The sequence below is a fragment of the Crinia signifera genome, chromosome 9 (genome assembly GCF_055691185.1).
Source record: "Crinia signifera chromosome 9, ASM5569118v1, whole genome shotgun sequence".
In the NCBI taxonomy this organism is placed as follows: domain Eukaryota; kingdom Metazoa; phylum Chordata; class Amphibia; order Anura; family Myobatrachidae; genus Crinia; species Crinia signifera.
The window spans coordinates 149,750,088-149,773,164 of NC_139225.1; the positions used below are offsets into that span (position 1 = coordinate 149,750,088).

A 23,077-nucleotide genomic window follows, 5' to 3' on the forward strand; every position below is an offset into this window, starting at 1 on the left:
CCACTGGCATTTAGGGTGCAGTCACCACAACCTCCTCATGGGCATACTCCTCACCGGATGAGGCCGACTTTTGGAGATTCGTTTCTATGTGGATCAGCTTCCCAACTAGGGGGAAATGTAATTGGATGAGAGAATCAGAAAGTGAGAGATTTGGTAAGAAATCTACAGTTTGTTTTAAAAGCGGCAATCATTTACATGGCAAAATCAAACTGGTTTTGAAGTGTAAATGATTGCCGCTTTAAAAAACCTGTAGATTTCTTACCAAATCTCTCACTTTCTGATTCTCTCATTCTATTACATTTCACCTCTAGTGTCCATGAGTCTTGTTCTTCAGTTTGATTTAACTTTTGATTGTGCGCTAAAGTTGCTCGGATGCAGTAAGGCCAAGGGCCATGGTCCATGACAGTTGCTGAGCTGGGAAGCCGTCGTGCATCCGCAGTGTTCTTGTATTCAGAGATGCTGGTTTGGATGGAAGGTCCTGCATACCACAGCTCTTCAGTAATCACTAGATACACCAGCTTATGAAGTTATGTCAGAATCATGCCCTTAGATCTTTGATCTTCCATCGTTGTGCAGATTTTGCATGAGGTGACAAAATCCCAGCTAGGGCTCTGTCCCATCCGGTGTATATGTACCCCAACAGATCCCAACAGTAAGACTGATGTAAGGGTACCGTTTCCTGTCACACAGTTTCAATGAGGAAAGACAACAAAAATATATAGACCAAAACGTAAACTAATCTCTGTACAGATATTAAAGAACTAGGTGATTCATCGCGCCCTCCGGGCGCTCTTCACACCGTCGTGAGGGGCTTCGCCCCATTAGAAGTAGAAATATGTGAGTGTGAGATATAGTGTACAGCACTGTAGTGGCATTAGCGCTGTGATTGTAAATTAGCAGTGGAAGTGTAGTGAGTGGGATGCAGGGGCACAGCAGTAAATTAGAGAGTGTGGGGAGGGTGTTGTAAGGTAAGGACGGTAGTGTAATGTATGGAGTGTGGGGTGCAGGGTAAAGGTAGTAGTGTGCACAGGCATGGGCTATAGGATAGCAATGGTTTGGTAGTTTGTGTGGGGTGTAGGATAGGACTAATGTAGTTTGTGGTGTAGGGGTTGCATGGTTGCTGCAGTAGAGTAGTGTTTGCGTGGAGGAGTGTGTTGTTTGTAGTAGGGGGGCTAAACTTATAGTTTTATGTAGTGTGCAAAGCAGGCTAGAGCCGGATGTGTGTTGGACAGGGCCTTCCCTGAGTGGTTGTTGCAGCAGCACAACAATCGCCGTACTTGCGTGGATTTTGTCCGGGTACTCTGTTTTCCTCCCTCAAAGTGTAAAATTTAGTGGCAGCCTAATTGGCTCACAACAAAATCACCCTACAATGTGTGTGTGCGTGTATATGTGTTAGGGAATATAGATAGCAAGCTCCACTGGGGCAGGGACTGATGTGAATGTTCAAAGCGCAGTATAGGAATATGTGTGCGCTATAAAAGAAATTGTTAAGAAATAAATAAAATATATAGTGTGAGATGAAATGTTTAAGGGAGGAGAGGTGTGTTTCGAGAGGTGTTGGTGGTGTAGTGTAAAGGGGTGGTTGGTGGTACTTACATATGGTCGGGGAGAGTGAAGTATGTGGGAAAAGGTCCTGTACAGTGTAAATAGATGTGAGGATGTGTGTGGGGTGAAAGATTTAATAGAGATATCGGGTAAGTAGTGTGAAGTCTGTAGTTGGGAGTATTGGAGGTGTGTGTGTGTGTGTGTGTGTGTGTGTGTGTGTGTGTGTGTGTGTGTGTGTGTGATGTTGGGAGTATTGGAGGTGTGTGTGTGTGATGTTGGGAGTATTGGAGGTGTGTGTGTGTGTGTGTGTGTGTGTGTAGAGTTGTGAGTATTGGAGGCATGCATGTGTGTGTGTGTGTGTAGAGTTGTGAGTATTGGAGGCATGCATGTGTGTGTCTAAACCCCCACAATATAGTGTTTGATTACATGTTTAAGGGAGGAGAGGTGTGTTAGAAGAGGCGTTGTTGGTGTAGTGTTATGGGGTGTTGGGTGGTAGGTACATATGGTGGTGTAGAGTGACGTTTGGTGGCAGCAGGTTATGGAGAGTGTAAATAGATGTGTGGATGTGTTAGGTGAAGTAGTGTGAGGTGCATGTGTATTGCAGATGTGAGTGTAAAAGGTGAGGTTGTGTGTTTTGTGAGTGGTGTAGGGTGCAGGAGATAATAGAGACATAGGGTAAGTAGTGTGAAGCCTGTGGCATGGAGTTGTGAGTATTGGGAGGCATGGGTCGGTGCGTGTGTGTGTGTGTGTGTGTGTGTATTGGAGGCATGGATAGGTGTGTGTGTTTGTGTGTGTGTATTGGAGGCATGGATGTGTGTGTAGTAGTGAGTATTGGAAGCATACATGTGTGTGTGTGTATGTGTGTGTAGTATTGAATATTGGAGGCATGCATGTGTGTGTGTGTGTCTAAACCCCCACAATATAGTGTGAGATTACATGTTTAAGGGAGGAGAGGTGTGTTAGAAGAGGCGTTGTTGGTGTAAGTGTTATGGGGTGGTGGGTGGTAGGTACATATGGTGGTGGAGAGTGACATTTGGTGGTAGCAGGTTATGGAGAGTGTAAATAGATGTGTGGATGTGTTAGGTGAAGTAGTGTGAGGTGCATGTGTTTTGGAGATGTGAGTGTAAAAGGTGAGGGTGTGTGTTTTGTGAGTGGTGTAGGGTGCAGGAGTTAATAGAGATATAGGGTAGGTAGTGTGAAGCATGTGGCATGGAGTTGTGAGTATTGGGAGGCATGGGTGGGTGCACGTGTGTGTGTGCGTATTGGAGGCATGGATGGGTGTGTGTAGTTGTGAATATTGGAGGCATGGGTGTGTGTGTGTGTGTAGGTGTGAGTACTGGTGGCATGAATGTGTGTGTGTAGTAGTAAGTATTGGAGTCATGCATGCGTGTGTGTGTGTGTGTGTGTGTATTAGTAGTAGTGAGTATTGGAGGCATGCATGTGTGTGTCTAAACCCACACAATTTGGTGTGAGATGAAATGTTTAAGGGAGGAGAGGTGTGTTATAAGAGGCGTTGTTGGTGTAGTGTTATGGGGTGGTGAGTGGTACTTACATATGGTGGTGTAGAGTGACGTTTGTTGGCAGCAGGTTATGGAGAGTGTAAATAGATGTGTGGATGTGTTAGGTGAAGTAGTGTGAGGTGCATGTGTATTGCAGATGTGAGTGTAAAAGGTGAGGTTGTTTGTTTTGTAAATGGTGTAGGGTGCAGGAGATAATAGAGATATAGGGTAAGTAGTGTGAAGCATGTGGCATGGAGTTGTGAGTCTTGTGAGGCATGGGTCGGTGCGCGTGTGTGTGTGTGTGTATTGGAGGCATGGGTCTGTGCGCGCGTGTGTGTGAGTATTGGAGGCGTGTGTGTGTGTGTGTGTGTGTGTGTGTGTGTGTAGAGTTGTGAGTATTGGAGGCATGGATGTGTGTGTGTAGTAGTGAGTATTGGAGGCATGCATGTGTGTGTGTGTGGTAGTGAGTATTGGAGGCATGCATGTGTGTGTGTGTGTGTGTGTGTGTCTAAACCCCCACAATATAGTGTTTGATTACATGTTTAAGGGAGGAGAGGTGTGTTATAAGAGGCGTTGTTGGTGTAGTGTTATGGGGTGGTGAGAGGTACTTACATATGGTGGTGGAGATTGACGTTTGTTGGCAGCAGGTTATGGAGAGTGTAAATAGATGTGTGGATGTGTTAGGTGAAGTAGTGTGAGGTGCATGTGTATTGCAGATGTGAGTGTAAAAGGTGAGGTTGTGTGTTTTGTGAGTGGTGTAGGGTGCAGGAGATAATAGAGACATAGGGTAAGTAGTGTGAAGCCTGTGGCATGGAGTTGTGAGTATTGGGAGGCATGGGTCGGTGCGCGTGTGTGTGTGTGAGTATTGGAGGCATGGATAGGTGTGTGTGTGTGTATTGGAGGCATGGATGTGTGTGTAGTAGTGAGTATTGGAGGCATGCGTGTGTGTGTGTGTGTGTGTGTGTGTGTGTAGTTTTGAGTATTGGAGGCATGCATGCATGTATGTATGTATGTATGTGTGTGTGTGTGTGTTTAAACCCCCACAATATAGTGTTTGATTACATGTTTAAGGGAGGAGAGGTGTGTTATAAGAGGCGTTGTTGGTGTAGTGTTATGGGGTGGTGAGAGGTACTTACATATGGTGGTGGAGATTGACGTTTGTTGGCAGCAGGTTATGGAGAGTGTAAATAGATGTGTGGATGTGTTAGGTGAAGTAGTGTGAGGTGCATGTGTATTGCAGATGTGAGTGTAAAAGGTGAGGTTGTGTGTTTTGTGAGTGGTGTAGGGTGCAGGAGTTAATAGAGATATAGGGTAAGTAGTGTGAAGCATGTGGCATGGAGTTGTGACTATTGGGAGGCATGGGTGGGTGCACGTGTGTGTGTGTGTGAGTATTGGAGGCATGGGTGTGTGTGTGTGTGTGTAGGTGTGAGTACTGGTGGCATGAATGTGTGTGTGTGTGTAGTAGTGAGTATTGGAGGCATGCATGCGTGTGTGTATGTGTGTGTGTGTGTGTAGTAGTAGTGAGTATTGGAGGCATGCAGGGGTGATAGTGCGGTAAGGGAGGAGAGGTGCGTTAGATGCGGGGTTGGTGGTGTAGTGGTATGGGGTGGTGGGATGGTAGGTCGGGTCCTGTACAGTGGTGGTCAGTGGCAGCAGGGGTGATAGTGCGGTAAGGGAGGAGAGGTGTGTTCGGTAAGGGAGGAGAGGTGCGTTAGATGCGGGGTTGGTGGTGTAGTGGTATGGGGTGGTGGGATGGTAGGTCGGGTCCTGTACAGTGGTGGTCAGTGGCAGCAGGGGTGATAGTGCGGTAAGGGAGGAGAGGTGTGTTCGGTAAGGGAGGAGAGGTGTGTTCGAAGCGGCGTTGGTGGTGTAGTGGTATGGGGTGTTGGGTGCCATAAGCCTACTAAAGTAGTAAATGCTGCATGTACTGGGCCTGTTTACTACTTTAGCACACCTATTATGGCGCCCAGCACCCCATGGTGGGAGAGGCATTGTAGTGGTATGGGGTGGTGGGATGGTAGTTAGGTGGTCAGCGTCAGCAGGGGTGACAGTGGGTTGGTACTTACTGTTGGTCAGCGGCAGCAGGGCATCCAGAGTGCGTCGATAGCAGGGGCTGGAGGGTGGCGCTGGATGGTATGATGTCCAGGACAGCGTCGGGCAGCGGCAGCTGTGGTCAGCAAGGCTAGCGGTGCACTGTGCACCTGCGATCCGGGCGTCTGTGGGCGGGCAGTTTGTGCGGAGGCAGCTCTCTGGGCTGGCAGCGGCTGGTGGTGCGCTGTGCACCTGCAGGCAGTGTGTGCGGAGGCAGCCTCAGCACTGCTGTCCATCCTTCGATCCGTCCGGGTGTGGGGGGATGCGCGGGCAATGTGGGCGGAGCCAGCGCCGTGTGTCGATCCGGCCGGGTGTGGGGGGATGCGCCTTTGGACGGCGTGCAGCAAGGGGCGGGCAATGTGGGCGGAGCCAGCGCCGCGTAATGTAGCTGGGCTGGCAGTGGCTGGTGGTGCGCTGTGCACCTGCAGGCAGTGTGTGCGGAGGCAGCCTCAGCACTGCTGTCCTCGAGCCGGCCGGGTGTGGGGGAATGCTTGGACGGCGTGTAGTAAGGGGCGGGCAATGTGGGCGGAGCCAGCGCCGTCTGTCGATCCTGCCGGGTGTGGGGGGATGCGCCTTTGGAAGGCATGTAGCAAGGGGGCGGGCAATGTGGGCGGAGCCAGCGTGACACACTTCTGGCCGGGTGTGGGGGGGGGGGGGGGGCGTCCTCGGACGGAGGGTATTTGTGCTGGGAGGGGCGGGGGGAGGGGCGGTGTGGGCGGTAGAGAGAAGTAGGAAAGTGAAGGGGGTGGGGTTGGGGGTGTGCTGTGCACCCATGGGGCAGGGGGGGGGGGGTGGGAGTGTTTGCGCTGAGTGGTAGGTGACTTGCTGCAGCTGCCTGGTGTAGAAGCAAGGGCAGTGTATGACGTTGGCCAGGTCTGTGTGTATGTGGAGCCCCGCCCACCGTTAGAGACTGGGTTTGAGTGACAGATCTGGCAAAATATATAAGAGATGTCAGCTGCCAGCATCCGTACTCCTCCTTCACCACTGATCACACCTGAGCATCCATCCTCTGCCGGTTCTGGGGAAGGCTTTGCCATTTGTGCTGCACTAGTTATAGGAGAAGATTATTTGGTGATGAGAAAAGAACCGGGGTAATTGTTCTCAGATACTCCTATATGTGAATTCTCTTTAAATCATGTGGAATTTAGAAGTGAACGCGTTTCATGACCATATAAGGGCAGTAGACAGAAATCTGTGAAGCCTTCTGGCATCCAAAATATATCCTGACTTATTCCTGAGAATACACAAGTATCTATTAGAAACAATAAGGTTGGCAGATTTCTTCTAATCACCTGTGTATTATCTCCCTGCAGCTTACAGATACCCCTCGCTCAGACCGGTATTCCCACCTGCTCCACGCACTGACCGCTCAGAAGGATAGGTACGGACTTTCCCAGCATGCACCTGCTGCTTTCATCATTTGCCAATGTTTATGTTTGTTGTTTTTAATTGCAGTTTTGTCACTTATTGGTAATTGTGAGGCTTCAGCATCAGTTAAGGCTTAAGCAGAATTATCATATATAGGTCTAGTGTCCAAAACACTGCCATCTGTTGGCAGCGAGTGAAGCTACATCTACTAGCTTTTGAAGCATTTGCTTTGAGCGGGTTTACACTGCCATCTGTTGGCAGCAAATTAAACTACATCTACTAGCCTTTGAAGCATTTGCTTTGAGCGGGCTTACTAGTTACAACATATAATGTACATATGGTCCTCAAGATAGACTTCTGTGGTGTATAAAGACTTAACATCCTTTACCCTATAAAACTAGTTCCCAGTCTCCACATTGTACCCCCAATTGTCATCTTCAGTGTCAGAGTTGTGACGGAGCACTTATGACCTCAAATAGCTTTTGAAGGCAGGTTGTAAAATAATGTAATATTATTAATATTACTAACTTCATTTATTTAACTTCTGTGGGATCTGGATACATTTTTTTTTTTTTTTTTTGCAACTTTTATATAATGGCAAAAAATTGCTCAAAGCTGTAAAAAGATTGTGTTATTGTTCACATCAGACACACACATATATATACATACATACATACATGCATGCACACTAAGACCGCTTTCACACTACCTAAACGGTTTAAAAACCGGTATTTTTAAACGGTATTTAAAACGGGTCTGAGCCTTCAGTAGATTACCGTTTTAAATACCGTTTAAGTACCATTCACATTCAAGGCAGAATGCAGGGGACAGCCTATAACCGGTCTGCAGTCTATTGTTTTTACTAAATATCATTTCAGAGTCATTCTCACTGCAAAAGAAACGGCTCCGAAACGTGTAGGACTCTGCTTTTTTAAACGTTTTGAAATACCGGTTATCTTTAACCAATAAATCAACTCTGGCGCTTTCCCACTGCAACCTTAAACGTTTTGCCCGCAGTGTGACAAGCGCAGCGAGCCCGCAAGGGGCTTCATTGCGCTCCCCACACTGTGCAGTCGGGATTCCGACGTCTGACTAATGACTGTCGGAATCCCGACTGTCGGGCTAATATACCACACCCCAATTTATGTACCCATTAGTTTTTTAACTATTGTCAGCAATCCTGAGCCACCAACTATACACGTTTGCATAAGACCCAGAACTGTTGATTCCACAGTAGACTTTTCATGACAGCGTTTACTGGCTGCTAAGGATTCTCTGTTGGCCCATATATTGGGGGTAATTCAGGTTGGTTTGCACAGCACATATGGTTTGCTAATGGACAAAACCATGATCTGCAGGTAGGGCTGATGTAACATGTGCAGAGAGAGTTAGATTTGGGCGGGGTGTGTATTTCAAAATAATATTTATATTGCAGTGTACAAATAAAGCAGCCAGTATTTACCCTGCACAGAAACAAAATAATTTACCAATCTCTAACTCTCTCTGCACATGTTACATCTGCCCCACCTGCAGTGCACATGATCTTGTCCATTAGCAAACCATATGTGCTGTGCAAACCAACCTGAATCACCCCCTGTATGTTCAAACTTCTGTAGAGACAGATCCAGATCTCAGCGTTGCCTCCAAGCATCAGCTGGTCTTACTGTTAAGCAAGCTGCTGGAACATGTTCATTTTGCAATAATACTGTAGAAGGCCCAGTGCTGTAACACACATAAACCTTTCTACTTAGCCATCTATGAATGTGCACCACAGATTCAATCGGAGCAGGTTTAATTGTAACACACTTCACTTCTGATCGCCATCTCCATCACGGACGACACCTGCAGCTACGCAAATTAAGCATAACAGTTATGCACCAATAAAACATGCCATAGTATTGTGCATAGGTAGTTAGTACATGCAAGGATCATTTAATTTACAGATGTAGCCATGCTCAGCTTTGCGGCATTGCGTCCTATTTGCGGTAAAGCTAGCGCGACTAATGCGCCTGCAACTGTAATGTGTATGCATGCGCACTCCATAGGAATAAATGTCCTCAGCCCAGGGTATCAAGTCACACTCGCGTCACATGTGCACATGCAGCCATGTCGTGGGATGAATGAAGATAGCTACATCTGCATGTAAGATTTACACTAAATCTTCATTACCTTCAATATTTCTAAATCCCCTTATCAGCGCTCTAAAGCTGGCCATACATCAGAGCCACCAGCATCTGATTGAGTCACGATTTCTCTGGCAGCTTCCCAGACACACGATAGCATACTGGTCGTTCAGCACAAATGATCTGAGGATCGACCTCACAACCCGCGGGACCGTGCATCGTTCCCAAACACCTCACAATGTGAAAAAAAAAAAACACACACAATGCATCACACGACCTGTCGAAATCGTGCAATTGGGCCTGTAATTGTTCTGATGCATGGCAAGCTGTAGAGGAGAGCCGGTTCTTGGCTGGCGTAATAATCAAACAGACAGGACCTTTCATTACAACTAGTAAAGCACTTGGGCCCTCTATCTAGGTTTATATCCGGGAAGGAGATTAAGAAGAAGAAGTGTCTATTCGGTCTACAGAGCCGGGTACCTCCTCCTGCCCCACAGACAACGGTGACCGAGCTGAGACTACAGGAGACAGACGGAAGAGGATCCACTCCTTCTGTAAGGTGAGGGACCCCAACCTTCCGGCTGCTCTGGCCCTCCGTGTAATATTCGTGTTAAATATCACAGTGTATATATCATGCTGCATTCCGTATCTCCCTTCCCGTCCGCAGCGAGCGGATATAAAGATCTCTTGCAGTTCCCTTTCAGGGAGGATGGGGGTCCCGAGACGCCCCCCACACAGAAGGAAGAAGCAGAGCATAAAGCAGAGGACGCGGAAGGAGAGGCAGAAGCTGCAGAAAGCTCTCACCAAGGTAATTTTATGGAGAGGTGCAATTCCGCTACCATCCAATCTGGGGACACTGCAAAGACTCTGGGTTTAAAGGGGATAACAAGGAGCAGGCACTAAATAGCTAACAAACAGTGCTCCACCCCTCTTAGCCCTCCCATAGCCTATCAGCATTGCTCAATAGTCTCCCATCCACCACCACTGATTCCATGGGTCTACACACCGGTACCACATTATTCAATGCGGATTTACTTCCTGTCCCGCCCCCAATTGAGTTCTCATTACATCCTGCCTCTCCAGCCAAGGAACTTGTTATTACTTGCTGTCACAAGTCGCTCAACCCTTTCCCTCACTTCTCCCGATAACTCCCCCATACCTGGTTCTCTGTATTAATACAAGGTAATAATATGTACGTGTGTCTTTGAGCATATTTGAGGTTCCCCGAGGAATCCTAGGACTTGGTGCCAGACAACACTTAAACCCTGCATATCTGAGGTGATGTCAAATATACTTATAATCTACAGGAGTGTACCGGTGTTATTTCCTATAAAACATTTGTTTTCTTATTTCCATACATATGTGTTTTAGTCTTACCAGGCAGCTGTTACGAAACATACAAAACTAATGACCATAAAAAGTGGTCAGTGGATAATCTCGTGTCATAGATCTCACGGAGAAAGTGTGACATCATACATAAGATGATATCACAAACTCTGACACACTGGAGTTATGGTAAAACGACATCCGACTTCAGGACTGATGGGATATAAGGGCCTAATTCAGACAGATTGGTTAGCGTACAAGCGGGGTACAACCCACGGCGGTAACATGCCTGGGGATTTCCCAGCATGCCTGGTCCCTCCCCACGATGCCATCGCAAAATATTGGAATTGCGTCGCTATTAAGCAAGCGCATTATAGCGAATTGCTCATTTGTTAAGGGTAGCCCCCGATCCGTCATGTGTTGGGGTGCAGCGTATGCGTGCCCCCATACCGAAAACGGTCCGGACAACGCAACTCCTTGTTGCAGTTTCGAATGCGCAGCAATGCCGCCAACCAACCCACCGGCCCATAGACATTTTTCTGAATGTGACCGCAGTTTTAGCATGTACATGTGCAGATTTTCTAAGGTGGAAATCTGAGATGAACGGTGGTCACGTAGTGCGATCCGATGGTACGTCTTGACACACAACAGCGGATGATGGAAGCAGGCAGGAGGTGTCTATCTACACAGATGCATATTAGCTGTACGCTTTCCTGCAGTTCCCAGCGGCTGTGCAGTATTGTACTATGAATTATCAAAGCCAAGTTGTCCCAGTCCGGAGACAAGCACTATGGGAGAGCCGCTTCTCACCTCTGGAGGATCCCGATCAGCAAACTACATTCTTCAGCCTCATCTTCATACTCCTCAAAACCTAATCTAGTGCTAGTTCCAGGTGACCCAGTCATGGGATCGCGATCTACACATTGGGTGCGGTGAAGTCCAAACTCTCAAGGTCCCTGACAAAGAACACCCGTGTATTCAACTCCCTGCCCCTGTTCTGGTCTCTGTCAGCCAGAGAAAGAGCAGGACTTTCATCAAGCCAACTACTTTTAAGACACCAACTCCTGGGTCCGTGTCAGTCAGGGATCCAATTGCCAACTTCACAGCGTGACACAAGTTGGTGGAACCTCAGATCACAAGTTACAGAGCATAGTAACGTAGAATTTGATGGCAGATAAGAACCAATTGACGCGTCTAGTCTGTCCATACGTAATCTGAGACCGTGCATCAGATCGATTCGGATGTCAAACATACGGTTTGGCCTGATTTCACCCGATTTTTCTGCCCGATCCGTCGGAATTGGATGAAAACAGGCTAAATCGCACTAGTGTATGGGGAACTTTATTGTAAATACACATATCACAAAAGATGTGGTTAGTAATGTGATAGGTAGGTAACTAACGTAATGTCCTTTATATGGTTTTAGGGCCATCTCTGACATATTGGGGGAAATTTACTAAAGGAAATTTGTAAAAAAATAGGTGTATTTGTATCCAGAAATACACTTATTTTTGACATTTACTATCCCGAAAATAGGGCAATTTGTATTCGTATTGATGTGCTATCAATACGAATACGAATTGCCATATTTTCGGGATAGTAAATGTCAAAAATAAGTGTATTTCTGGATACAAATACACCTATTCTTTACAAATTTCCTTTAGTAAATTTCCCCCATTGGTATCAGAATAGGAAAATTAAATAAATATTGAAGATTAAACTAGGATTGTCCTATTTTCATGGGAAAACTGTCATATGTATGTGCTGACTAGTGGGCATTAGGAAATGTCACAGATAGAGTCTACAATAGCTCTTACTGCTGGTGGGTGCAGCAAGTGACCATAGGTGCGCCAGTGGCTCGGATGAGCCAGAAGATCACCCGGGACTCCACGTTAGTGGACTTCACTTCGCTGCAGTCATTCGTGTCTCTCTGTATTGCAGGATGTGGTACAAAATCCATTTAGTCCTAACCAGAAGTACCAGGGATACCGCGGTAGCCCCTACAACTTCCGACGCACCGGAGCACGATGCCTACAGAGGTAAGTCATTATACAGCGGAGAGGCCTTATTTATCTCTGCCGGGGGCATTCCTTACTGCTCTGATCTCCTCAACCATGGCGCCTGCTGGATGCCAGGACTGGGACGAGCAGGTTACTGGGGGGGAACCCAGGTAGTGGCTGGGAACCCTTTGCTGCCAGCGGCATCAGGCAGGACAGAGCGCGGGATTGTGCACCCGAGGAGCGGCTCCATGTGTGATGTAGATACGGGAAAGGGGGAGACTCCCCCACCAGGGTAGATAGTCTCGTAGCACACTGATCTCAGAGAACCCATAGCACAGATAGGAAATAGAAGCCATCCTTACATATCCTGACTGCTTCCTTCCTTGAACCCATCTTAGCTTTGGCTTGGATTAACAATGCAGTGGAGAGGTGATCAGAGGAACCTGGGAAAGCCAAGTTCAGAAAGGCTAGGTCTGTTGGGCCATCTGCAAGGTGTCTGAATAGGAGATAGGTTGTGTATGCTAGGCCAAAGGATGTCCGACTTGCACGATTTATCTTGGCGCTCACCCTTTCTGACTTTCCTTACACAGCGGCCGGTACGTAGGGCTCCTTTGGATTACTTACCTGTGGTGATGTCTCGTTTCCTATCAACCACGAGATAGCGGTACCATCTTCCAGTGTTCTGAACACTTCGCCAGAGGTCCGCAAGTCAGATTCCCTCTTTGTCCCGTAGGAATCACAAGTTGTCTGGTTTAAAATCAGATTTTGACCAGGCTGCTCCGCTTGACTATCGTCCACTCTTACTCTGCGGTGGATTTTCCTGCTCCTGACATGGCGACGGCTCATTCCACACGGTCTGTGGTGGCTTCTTGTTTAGTTCCTAGTTATGCATCTCCATAGCAGCTTTCTACGACAGCCACGCGGTCCTCTGCCCGCACTTTTCATTGTTTTTATGCGTTTGACCCCTGTGTGTCTTGAGGTGCAGCCTTCGGGCGTAGTTTTCAGCGCACTTGGGGGTGTCACCCCGCTTAGGGGAACAGCTTTAGGATGACCTAGTGTTTCCTGTGTCCTCTACAAGATGAAAGAACAAAAGTCCATAGGGGTCACCAAGTCTGATGCATGCGGGGGATAGTTCCTGCAGTACTGGTTCTCAGAACGCCTGTCCTGTGAGCATGTTTGTCTGTTTACGAGTCTTCCTTCTCCCTCTCCTTATCCTCGCTCCTGACGTGGACTTGCCCAGACTCCTTCCAGGCTATAACCAGTGTTATCTGTGTCCACTATGGACTTTTTTCTGAATGATGCCTAAGCTATACAGACAGGAACCCCAGTGGTATCAGTCCATCTGCTACTTTGCTGGGTTCTTTCTGATCTCCTGGTATACTGGGGGAAATTTACCAATATGAAAAACCTAGTTTTACGTATTGGTATTTTCCCTACGGTTGCATACGACTGTTTAAGTCGTATGCAAACTCGTGTTCCGGAGGATCAGTTACAAAGCAGTCAGATACGACTGCTTTGTAACCCTCCGATGGTGTAATGATTCGTATTAGCGGCCGTATATACAGCTGCTAATACGAATTATTTCTAGCAGTCTGCACGGACCAGTCAGATCCGTGCAGGCTGCAAGGTGTAAAAAAAAAATAGAAAAATAAATAAATTAAAAAAAAAAAAAACGGCGTGGGGTCCCCCCCACAGCTGTAACCAGCACCAGGCTGAAGGAGTCGGGGCCGGTAATTAAAAATCAGGGAACCCGACAAATAGGGGTTCCCTGATTTTTAACAACCAGCACCAGGCTCCTGCTCTGGGGCTGGTTCCCAAAATACGGGGGACAAAATGACTAGGGGTCCCCCGTATTTTAAGAACCAGCCCCAGGCAAAACCAGCCAGCAGGGTAATGCCACAGCCGGGGGGAGACTTTTTATGCAAGTCCCCCCGGCCAAAGCATTAACCCTACCGACCAGTCAGCCTGGCCAGGGGCCCTGGGGGAGTGGGGACCCCCCCCAATAAAGGGGTCCCCCTCCTCCAGGACTTACCTGACCAGGCTGAAGCCTGGTGCTGTCCTCGATGCCCCTGGGCGGTGGGCATCGAGCTGATTATCGTGTAAAAAAAAAGATGAACCTATTGTTTTTTACTGTGGCACTACAAGTGCCAGCAAGCCTCCCCAGCAAGCTGGGACTTGGAGAACCACAAGTCCCAGCCTGCTGGGCATTAAAGGGCCCGCTGGCACTTGTAGTTCCACAGTTAAAAAAATAGTGCACAAAACACACTGACACACTTTTAAAATAAAACTTTATTACATACAAAGCCCACACATACTAATACTTACCTATCTTCTTTCCGTAGGTATCCCAGGTCCTGTGTCGTCTTCTGGTCCATGTCGACGTCTTCTGGATCCATGTCGACCGTCGCTGTCGCCGTCCGGATCCGACGAAATCCATTTGGGAAGCTGTGGAAGGAAACCATACTCACCTGTCCCAGCGCGACGTAGTCCAGGTAAGTGTCTTGGCAAAAAAACAAACCGACAGCCCGAAACCAAGCGGACACGGAGACGCACGGTGTTTGTTTACATCGTGCGGCTCCGCCTCCCGAATGCCGCTATTGGCCGCCTTGCGGCCTAGCGGCCAATCAGGAGCCGCTAGGCCGCAAGGCGGCCAATAGCAGCATTCGGGAGGCGGAGCCGCACGATGTAAACACCGTGCGTCTCCCTGTCCGGCTGGATTCGGTTTGTTTTTTTGCCAAGACACTTACCTGGACTACGTCGCGCTGGGACAGGTGAGTATGGTTTCCTTCCACAGCTTCCCAAATGGATTTCGTCGGATCCGGACGGCGACAGCGACGGTCGACATGGATCCAGAAGACGTCGACATGGACCAGAAGACGACACAGGACCTGGGATACCTACGGAAAGAAGATAGGTAAGTATTAGTATGTGTGGGCTTTGTATGTAATAAAATTTTATTTTAAAAGTGTGTCAGTGTGTTTTGTGCACTATTTTTTTAACTGTGGAACTACAAGTGCCAGCGGGCCCTTTAATGCCCAGCAGGCTGGGACTTGTGGTTCTCCAAGTCCCAGCTTGCTGGGGAGGCTTGCTGGCACTTGTAGTGCCACAGTAAAAAACAATAGTTTTATCTATTTTTTTACACCATTTATCAGCTCGATGCCCACCGCCCAGGGGCATCGAGGACAGCACCAGGCTTCAGCCTGGTCAGGTAAGTCCTGGAGGGGGGGGACCCCTTCATTGGGGGGGGTCCCCACTCCCCCAGGGCCCCTGGCCAGGCTGACTGGTCGGTAGGGTTAATGTTTTGGCCGCGGGACCTTATATTATAAGTGTCCCCCGGCTGTGACATTACCCTGCTGGCTGGTTGTGCCTGGGGCTGGTTCTTAAAATACGGGGGACCCCTAGTCATTTTGTCCCCCGTATTTTGGGAACCAGCCCCGGACCTGGAGCCTGGGGCTGGTTGTTAAAAATCGGGGATCCCCTATTTGTCGGGTTCCCTGATTTTTAATTACCGGCCCTGGCTCCTTCAGCCTGGTGCTGGTTTCGGCTGTGGGGGGGACCCCACGCCGTTTTTTTTTTTTTTATATTTAATTTTTTTTCTATTTTTTTTACACTGCAGCCTGCACGGATCTGACTGATCCGTGCAGGCTAAAACGCAAATAGAACAGGAAAATGGTGTTCTATTTTCCTGTCGTATTTGCGTGGGTGTTTTACACCACTAAGCAGCCGTATTTTCTATACGGCTGCTTAGTAAATCAGAAACCACCATTCTTTTGAATGGTGATTTCTGTCGTATCCTATCGATGGTGTAGGGCATTCGTATTTGTAACTACAAATACAAATGTTCCATCTTTAGGACTACAAATTGTTGTATTTTTGGGATTGTAAATCCCGAAAATACAAATTCGTAAAAAAAAGGTGTATTTCTCCCTACGAATACACCTTTTTTCTACGAATCCATTTTGGTAAATGTCCCCCACTATGTCATGCTCTTGTAGGGATTTTTGTTGGGGATCACTAAACTGTATGATGAAGATTCCAGATTACATTTATGACACTCCTGAGTCTAATGAACCCACTCCACTAACTGTACTGGTAACCCCAACGGGTTTGTTGGAAATGTGTCATTTTTACAATATATCTGTGTTTATGATTTAGCTGAAGCATTTAGGACTTTGTGCAGAAATTTTGAAATCAGAAATGTTGTAACACCTTTGTAACGTCAGAGGTAACGTAATGTTAGTCTGTCAGGGGTCGATCCTTGCAGAATCTCTGCAGGGCTGGGCTGGCCAAATCCATCATCAAGGTCTAGCAACTGGTCACATTTTCCAGACCACCAAGCCAGGTGTAATCATTACCAACTGTCACATTCCCCAGACCACCTAGCTGGTGCACAGCTGTAGTCATTACTAACTGTCACATTCCCCAGACCACCTAGCTGATGCACAGGTGTAGTCATTACTAACTGCCACATTTCAAAGACCACCTAGCTGGTGCACAGCTGTAGTCATTACTAACTGTCACATTCCCCAGACCACCTACCTGGAGCACAGGAGCAGTCATTACTAACTGTCACATTCCCCAGACCACCTAGCTGGTGTACAGGTGTATTCATTACTAACTCACATTTCCCAGACCACCTAGCTGGTGTACAGGTGTAGTCATTACTAACTCACATTTCCCAGCTCACCTAGCTGGTGCACAGGTGTAGTCATCACTAACTCACATTTCCCAGACCACCTAGCTGGTGTACAGGTGTAGTCATTACTAACTCACATTTCCCAGCTCACCTAACTGGTGCACAGGTGTAGTCATCACTAACTCACATTTCCCAGACCACCTAGCTGGTGCACAGGTGTAGTCATCACTAACTCACATTTCCCAGACCACCTAGCTGGTGCACAGGTGTAGTCATCACTAACTCACATTTCCCAGACCACCTAGCTGGTGTACAGGTGTAGTCATTACTAACTCACATTTCCCAGCTCACCTAGCTGGTGCACAGGTGTAGTCATCACTAACTCACATTTCCCAGACCACCTAGCTGGTGCACAGGTGTAGTCATCACTAACTCACATTTCCCAGACCACCTAGCTGGTGCACAGGTGTATTCATTACTAACTGTCAGATTTTCATGTGCATTTATTCCTAACCGACACATTCTACAGATCCACAGTTGGCTTGGAAAACATGGACTGTTGATACCTGTTGAGAACCGGTTTTGCCAGCCTGTTGTAGGGTGTATGAAGGAGCAGGACTTGGTAGGATTCTGAGCGTGCTGTATTCAGGCTGAGATACACATTTGGAGGTTACGTTGCGCATAATGACGGGAGAAAGTTAAAACATCATTCTGACTGACGCATTAGGTGGCAATTGTTAGGAACCGGGGAGTCCTCTTTGGAAAGATATAGGGGGTTATTCAGACCTGATTGGCTAATAACTGCAAATCCATTCACACCTCGCTCACCTTCGAATGGTTTTTCCAGTGTGTGCAGTTGGCACGTAACCTGGAGCCTACGCCGCGGGTGCAATAGGCTGGACAAAGCCGGAGCTGACGTCACAGACCCTCACTGGAAACGGTTTCCCTGACCCTGCCAGGAAACGGACGGTCACCCCCCACAAACACCGGCTTCTTGCCAATCAACTTGCAAACGGGTAGCGATCAAAAAAAGACGCTGGATTTTATCGCAGGACAGCCTTGCACATCGGCGCATGTTCAGTTGATCGATAATTGTCCGGCTGCGAATTCACGGCCCAGCAAATAGGTCGGAATAACCCCCATTATCCAGAAGGAAGAGAAGGGAGAGCACATTAATAACATATCTGTACATTAATACAACAACCCATCTTCTAATTACAGCCCTCCAATTCGGATGTTCGCCTCTTTCCACCCGTCTGCAAACACCTCTGGATCTGTCGCCGCCTCTCTGCAGTCCAGGTAACCGTGTATAATATGTAAACATATAGGGGGGGATTTACTAAGATGGGAGTTCTATTTCACATGGGACGTTGCTATGGGCAACCAATCAGAATCTATTTAGTACCTTCTAGAACGGGTGGCCAAACTTTTGTAACTGGGGATCTACTTTTTGTACACTTACTTACCAGTGATCTACCGGTGTCTCCCCCTGTACACAATATCCCCCTCCGCAGTGCAATACGCCCCTTACACATTATGCCATATGGAATGAGACAAAATTCACATTGTGCCACACAGGATAAGCCAAAATTCACATTGTGCCACACAGGATAAGCCAAAATTCACATTGTGCCACACAATGGCCCTTATTCTGGTTGGTGCGGATATGTCTGCGACCATCGAATGATGGGGGAGGTTCCCAGAGATGGAGGAGGTGTATACATGAGAAATCCACTCGTGCTCCGTGCGGTCAGCGGCTTACCGCATTTGGATGGAGTGAGCGATCCGTACGGAAGGCGGGGTTTAGGACGCACGGTCCTAGCCGCATATTCGGCTCCGGCCGCACAGACCAGAATAAGGCCCAATGAGCCAAATTCACATTGTGCCACGCAGAATAAGCCAAAATTCACATTGGGCCTTATTCTACTTCACTCTTTCTGACAAAATCCTCCTTAGATGGGCAAAACCATGTGCACTGCAGGGGGCAGATGTTACTACTGCAGAGAGCATTAGATTTGGGTGAGTTATTTTGTTTCTGTGCAGGGTAAATACTGGCTGCTTTATTTTTACACTGCAGTATAGATCTCCTTTGAAGTAAAACCCCCACCCAAATCTAATTCTCTCTGCACAAGTAACATCTGCCCCACCTGCAGTGCACATGGTTTTGTCCATCTAAGAAGGATTTTGTCAGAAAGAGTGAACTAGAATAAGGCCCATTGTGCCACACAATGAGCCAAGTTCACATTATGCCACACAATATGAGTGCTGGAGCCGCAGGTAGCTGCAGCAGGTAATTAGCCTTTAGAAGTCGGTCACCAAAGGGAATCTTCATCAAAGGGAAGATTGTGATCGACGTTCTTTCCAGGTCCTTTCAAGAAGATAATAGATGGTATCTGATTGGTTGCCTATAGCAACATCACATAGGAAGTAAAACCTCCCTTGTAGTAAATTTCCCCCATAGTATCTCAGGTGTAGGATGTATGACGATGTGGGTGTGTAGATAAGGCCTGTAAATGTATAACCTCGCATCGAGGAAACCTTATTATCAATGACAGCGTGCTCCCATAGGCGCCAGGCCCAAGTCCAAAAGCGGACACTTCCCGCATTCACCACCAGACTGCGCTATACATACGCACTGTCACAGAAGATCAGATAGAGTGGTGTCGGCAGACACTATAAATACGTTTAAAATAAGGTTGGATAAACATTTATTGGTTAAAAACATCCATGGGTACGAATAAGTAACAATCGGTCTTAAAAATATCAGAACATACTATACAACAAGGGATAAGCAACTATAAACATAGGTTGAACTAGATGGACGCAAGTCTTTATTCAGCCTCACCTACTATGTAACTATGTAACTCCCTGTGCAGCCCCCGTTACAGACATTTTGGTAGGAATGATGACACTGCTGATGGGAAAACAACGAGTGGTGGATCTCTTGCACCAAGCACAGAGCTAGTGCACGCTGATAATGATGACAGCTATGAAACTAATAGCAGATTAGCTTCTGATTGGCTGTTTACGATTGCTTCTCTGGTGCTGCGGTTTAGGTTATGCTTCTTTGTGCGGACTTTAACCTTTATCTTCTTACGTATGAGACGGAGCGTTCTTCCTGCTGATTTGAGGATTTCTAAGCACCATTGATGCCCACTAGGCGCACCCCACTGGTGTAGACTTGCGCGCATCTCGCCATGTGACCCCCCCCTGCAGAGTGGTGTAATTACGCTGCTTGCTTACATTATGCCACGTGTCCTGTATTACCGTTATGTATATTCATCTTTTCCTCATCTGTGAGGTAGACACCACACAAAAGGTCGGCAGGTATGGGATCCGGCCAATAGGTCGAAAATGTCTAGGTCAACAACATATGTCCGAAATACACAAGGTTGACACAGACAAATGTGTTTGTACTGTTTGGCGCTGGTCGACACATGATGGTTGACATGAATTTTTTGGGTGAATTTTTCTCTTTCTTTGGACCTTTCCATACGTCACAAGGGACTCCGATTGGGAACGGTAAAGTGCATGGCGAGGGAAGTGGTAGACTCATTCGGAGTCCATGTGATGTAATCTACAAGTCGACACCAAAAAACATGAAGAATCAATGTCAACCTTTTCATTTTCCATGTAGACCTTTTGCTTATGCCTGCATGTCGACCACACGGCATTGACATATCGATGACCTACAGGCTGTTGACCCTTTATACCTGGCCAACATGTGGTGAAACTACACGTCCCAGCATGCTCTGCCACAGTTTTAACATTCCTAAATAACAAAACTGGCAGGGAATGCTGGAACTTGTAGTCTCACAGTAGCTGGAGAGTCACAGGTTGGCCAAGCTCGTGTTTTTTTACCATAACCAACAGGTACAAAAGGTCTACACAGATAATGGTGACAGATTAGGAAATGTGGCCACATGTAAGATAAATTAGTGTACGGCCTCCCACGGATCGGGCAAGGATGCTGTTCCCAATTGTAGTTCAGTTGGAATGCAGTCAAAATACCGACATGGGCAAAATGCCGACATTTATAATATCAAAACATCAGAAAGTCGACATGTCAAAGAAATATACACATGAGTTTCCATGATTTTTTCTTCAAAATCATTGAAATTAAAAACTTAAAACAAAAACCTTTGTCATGTCGGCCAGTTGCATCGGCCAACCGGTTGACCATTTGCACTGGTCAGCCTTAAGCACTGTCGAACCTTTTGACTATGTCGCCTGTATGAGGTTGATCCGGTTCTTGTTGACCCATCACCTGAACCCCCCCCCCCCATTACAGCTAAGTTCCTACTATACGTAGATGTGACCACGTATTGGGCCAGACCATTGTCTGTAACACCTCAGTGGTGACCGTGACTCATCCTGGCGCATTGTCATGGGTGCAGTCTCCGCTGAGCGCCAGACGTGCCTATTACCAGGGTACTGATAACTCTGCCATCATCTACGAGACCCTCACTCATCTGTGTTTTGTTGTATTACAGCGAGATGTCTCCCGCGGTCTCAGACGTGTCCCCTCTGCTCTCCGAGGTGCTGGAGTCATCCATCCCTGTTGCAGAACCTGCATCTCCAACCAATTCCCAGTCCCCGCCTCCTGATCCCTCGTCCTCTTCCTCCTCGGAGGGTTGTTGCTGGTCAGAGACTGTAGAGCAAGGCAAGCGCCTGCTGGCCCGCAGGGTCACTCCGCAGGGGGCGATTCAGTATTTGGTGGAGCGGGAAGATGAGAACATCTTCTGATGTTCTGGATGATGGAGAACCGGAATCCGTGTGCTACCTGCGAAGGCTCCCGTGATCTTGGCTTCTGTACATGCAGCTTTACAAGGCTAATCCTGAACTATATGTACACGCGTGTACATAGCCGTGTTTGTGCTTCTTGTCCTGTCACGTGTTTATACAGTGCCAGCTCATGGAGGCTGCGTTACATTACCGTGGGACAATTTGCTGATATTAAGGAAACCTGATTTTTTTTCTTTGTGGTATCTAATCATTTACTATGTGGGACTGAAGGTCCGATGTTCTGTCTGTTCCGGGATCCGGTGTGAGATGACGTCTGTGTGTTGGATGATCATGTGAGATCTGGTCTCTGAGAATCTCCATGAAGGAAACACATACATGTCTGTCCGGGGTTATTAAAAAAGTGACATCAGATTCTCCGGTCTCCTGTGATCTTCAGCGCACAATATAACACTGGCCGATTATCTGATATTATAGCTGACGTACGGGTGTCTATACAACATGCACAATATAACACTGGCCGATTATCGGATATTATAGCTCACGTACGAGTGTCTATACAACATGCACAATATAACACTGGCCGATTATCAGATATTATAGTTGACGTACGGGTGTCTATACAACATGCACAATATAACACTGGCGATTATCGGATATTATAGCTTATGTACGAGTGTCTATACAACATGCACAATATAACTCTGGCCGATTATCGGATATTATAGCTGACGTACGAGTGTCTACAACATGCACAATATAACACTGGCCGATTATCGGATATTATAGCTGACGTACGGGTGTCTATACAACATGCACAGTATAACACTGGCCGATTATCGGATATTATAGCTGACGTACGAGTGTCTACAACATGCACAATATAACACTGGCCGATTATCGGATATTATAGCTGACGTACGGGTGTCTATACAACATGCACAATATAACACTGGCCGATTATCGGATATTATAGCTTATGTACGAGTGTCTATACAACATGCACAATATAACACTGGCCGATTATCAGATATTATAGCTTACGTACGAGTGTCAATACAACATGCACAATATAACACTGGCCGATTATCAGATATTATAGCTTACGTACGAGTGTCAATACAACATGCACAATATAACACTGGCCGATTATCGGATATTATAGCTGACGTACGGGTGTCTATACAACATGCACAATATAACACTGGCCGATTATCGGATATTATAGCTTATGTACGAGTGTCTATACAACATGCACAATATAACACTGGCCGATTACCAGATATTATAGCTGACGTACGAGTGTCTATACAACATGCACAGTATAACACTGGCCGATTATCGGATATTATAGCTGACGTACGGGTGTCTATACAACATGCACAATATAACACTGCCCGATTATCGGATATTATAGCTTACGTACGGGTGTCTATACAACATGCACAATATAACACTGGCCGATTATCGGATATTATAGCTTAGGTACGGGTGTCTATACAACATGCACAGGATAACACTGGCCGATTATCGGATATTATAGCTTACGTATCGGTGTCTATACAACATGCACAGTATAACACTTGCCGATTATCGGATATTATAGCTTACGTACGGGTGTCTATACAACATGCACAATATAACACTGGCCGATTATCGGATATTATAGCTGACGTACGAGTGTCTATACAACATGCACAATATAACACTGGCCGATTATCGGATATTATAGCTGACGTACGGGTG

General features: G+C 47.0%; 1 protein-coding gene across 9 annotated transcripts in view; it reads left to right on the plus strand.

Moving 5' to 3' along the window:
• The window catches only part of PHF1 (PHD finger protein 1), a 38,721-nt gene extending 16,976 nt beyond the window's left edge, over positions 1–21,745 (plus strand). For all 9 annotated transcript variants that reach the window (XM_083160245.1, XM_083160244.1, XM_083160240.1 and 6 more), the window contains 6 exons: positions 6,449–6,516; positions 9,045–9,185; positions 9,320–9,434; positions 11,894–11,991; positions 17,810–17,887; positions 21,082–21,745. In XM_083160245.1, the coding sequence (XP_083016371.1) occupies positions 6,449–6,516; positions 9,045–9,185; positions 9,320–9,434; positions 11,894–11,991; positions 17,810–17,887; positions 21,082–21,334 (753 nt within the window). In that variant the 3' untranslated portion in view covers positions 21,335–21,745. The remainder of the gene's footprint in view (positions 1–6,448; positions 6,517–9,044; positions 9,186–9,319; positions 9,435–11,893; positions 11,992–17,809; positions 17,888–21,081) is intronic.
• Positions 21,746–23,077: the final 1,332 nt, after the last annotated feature.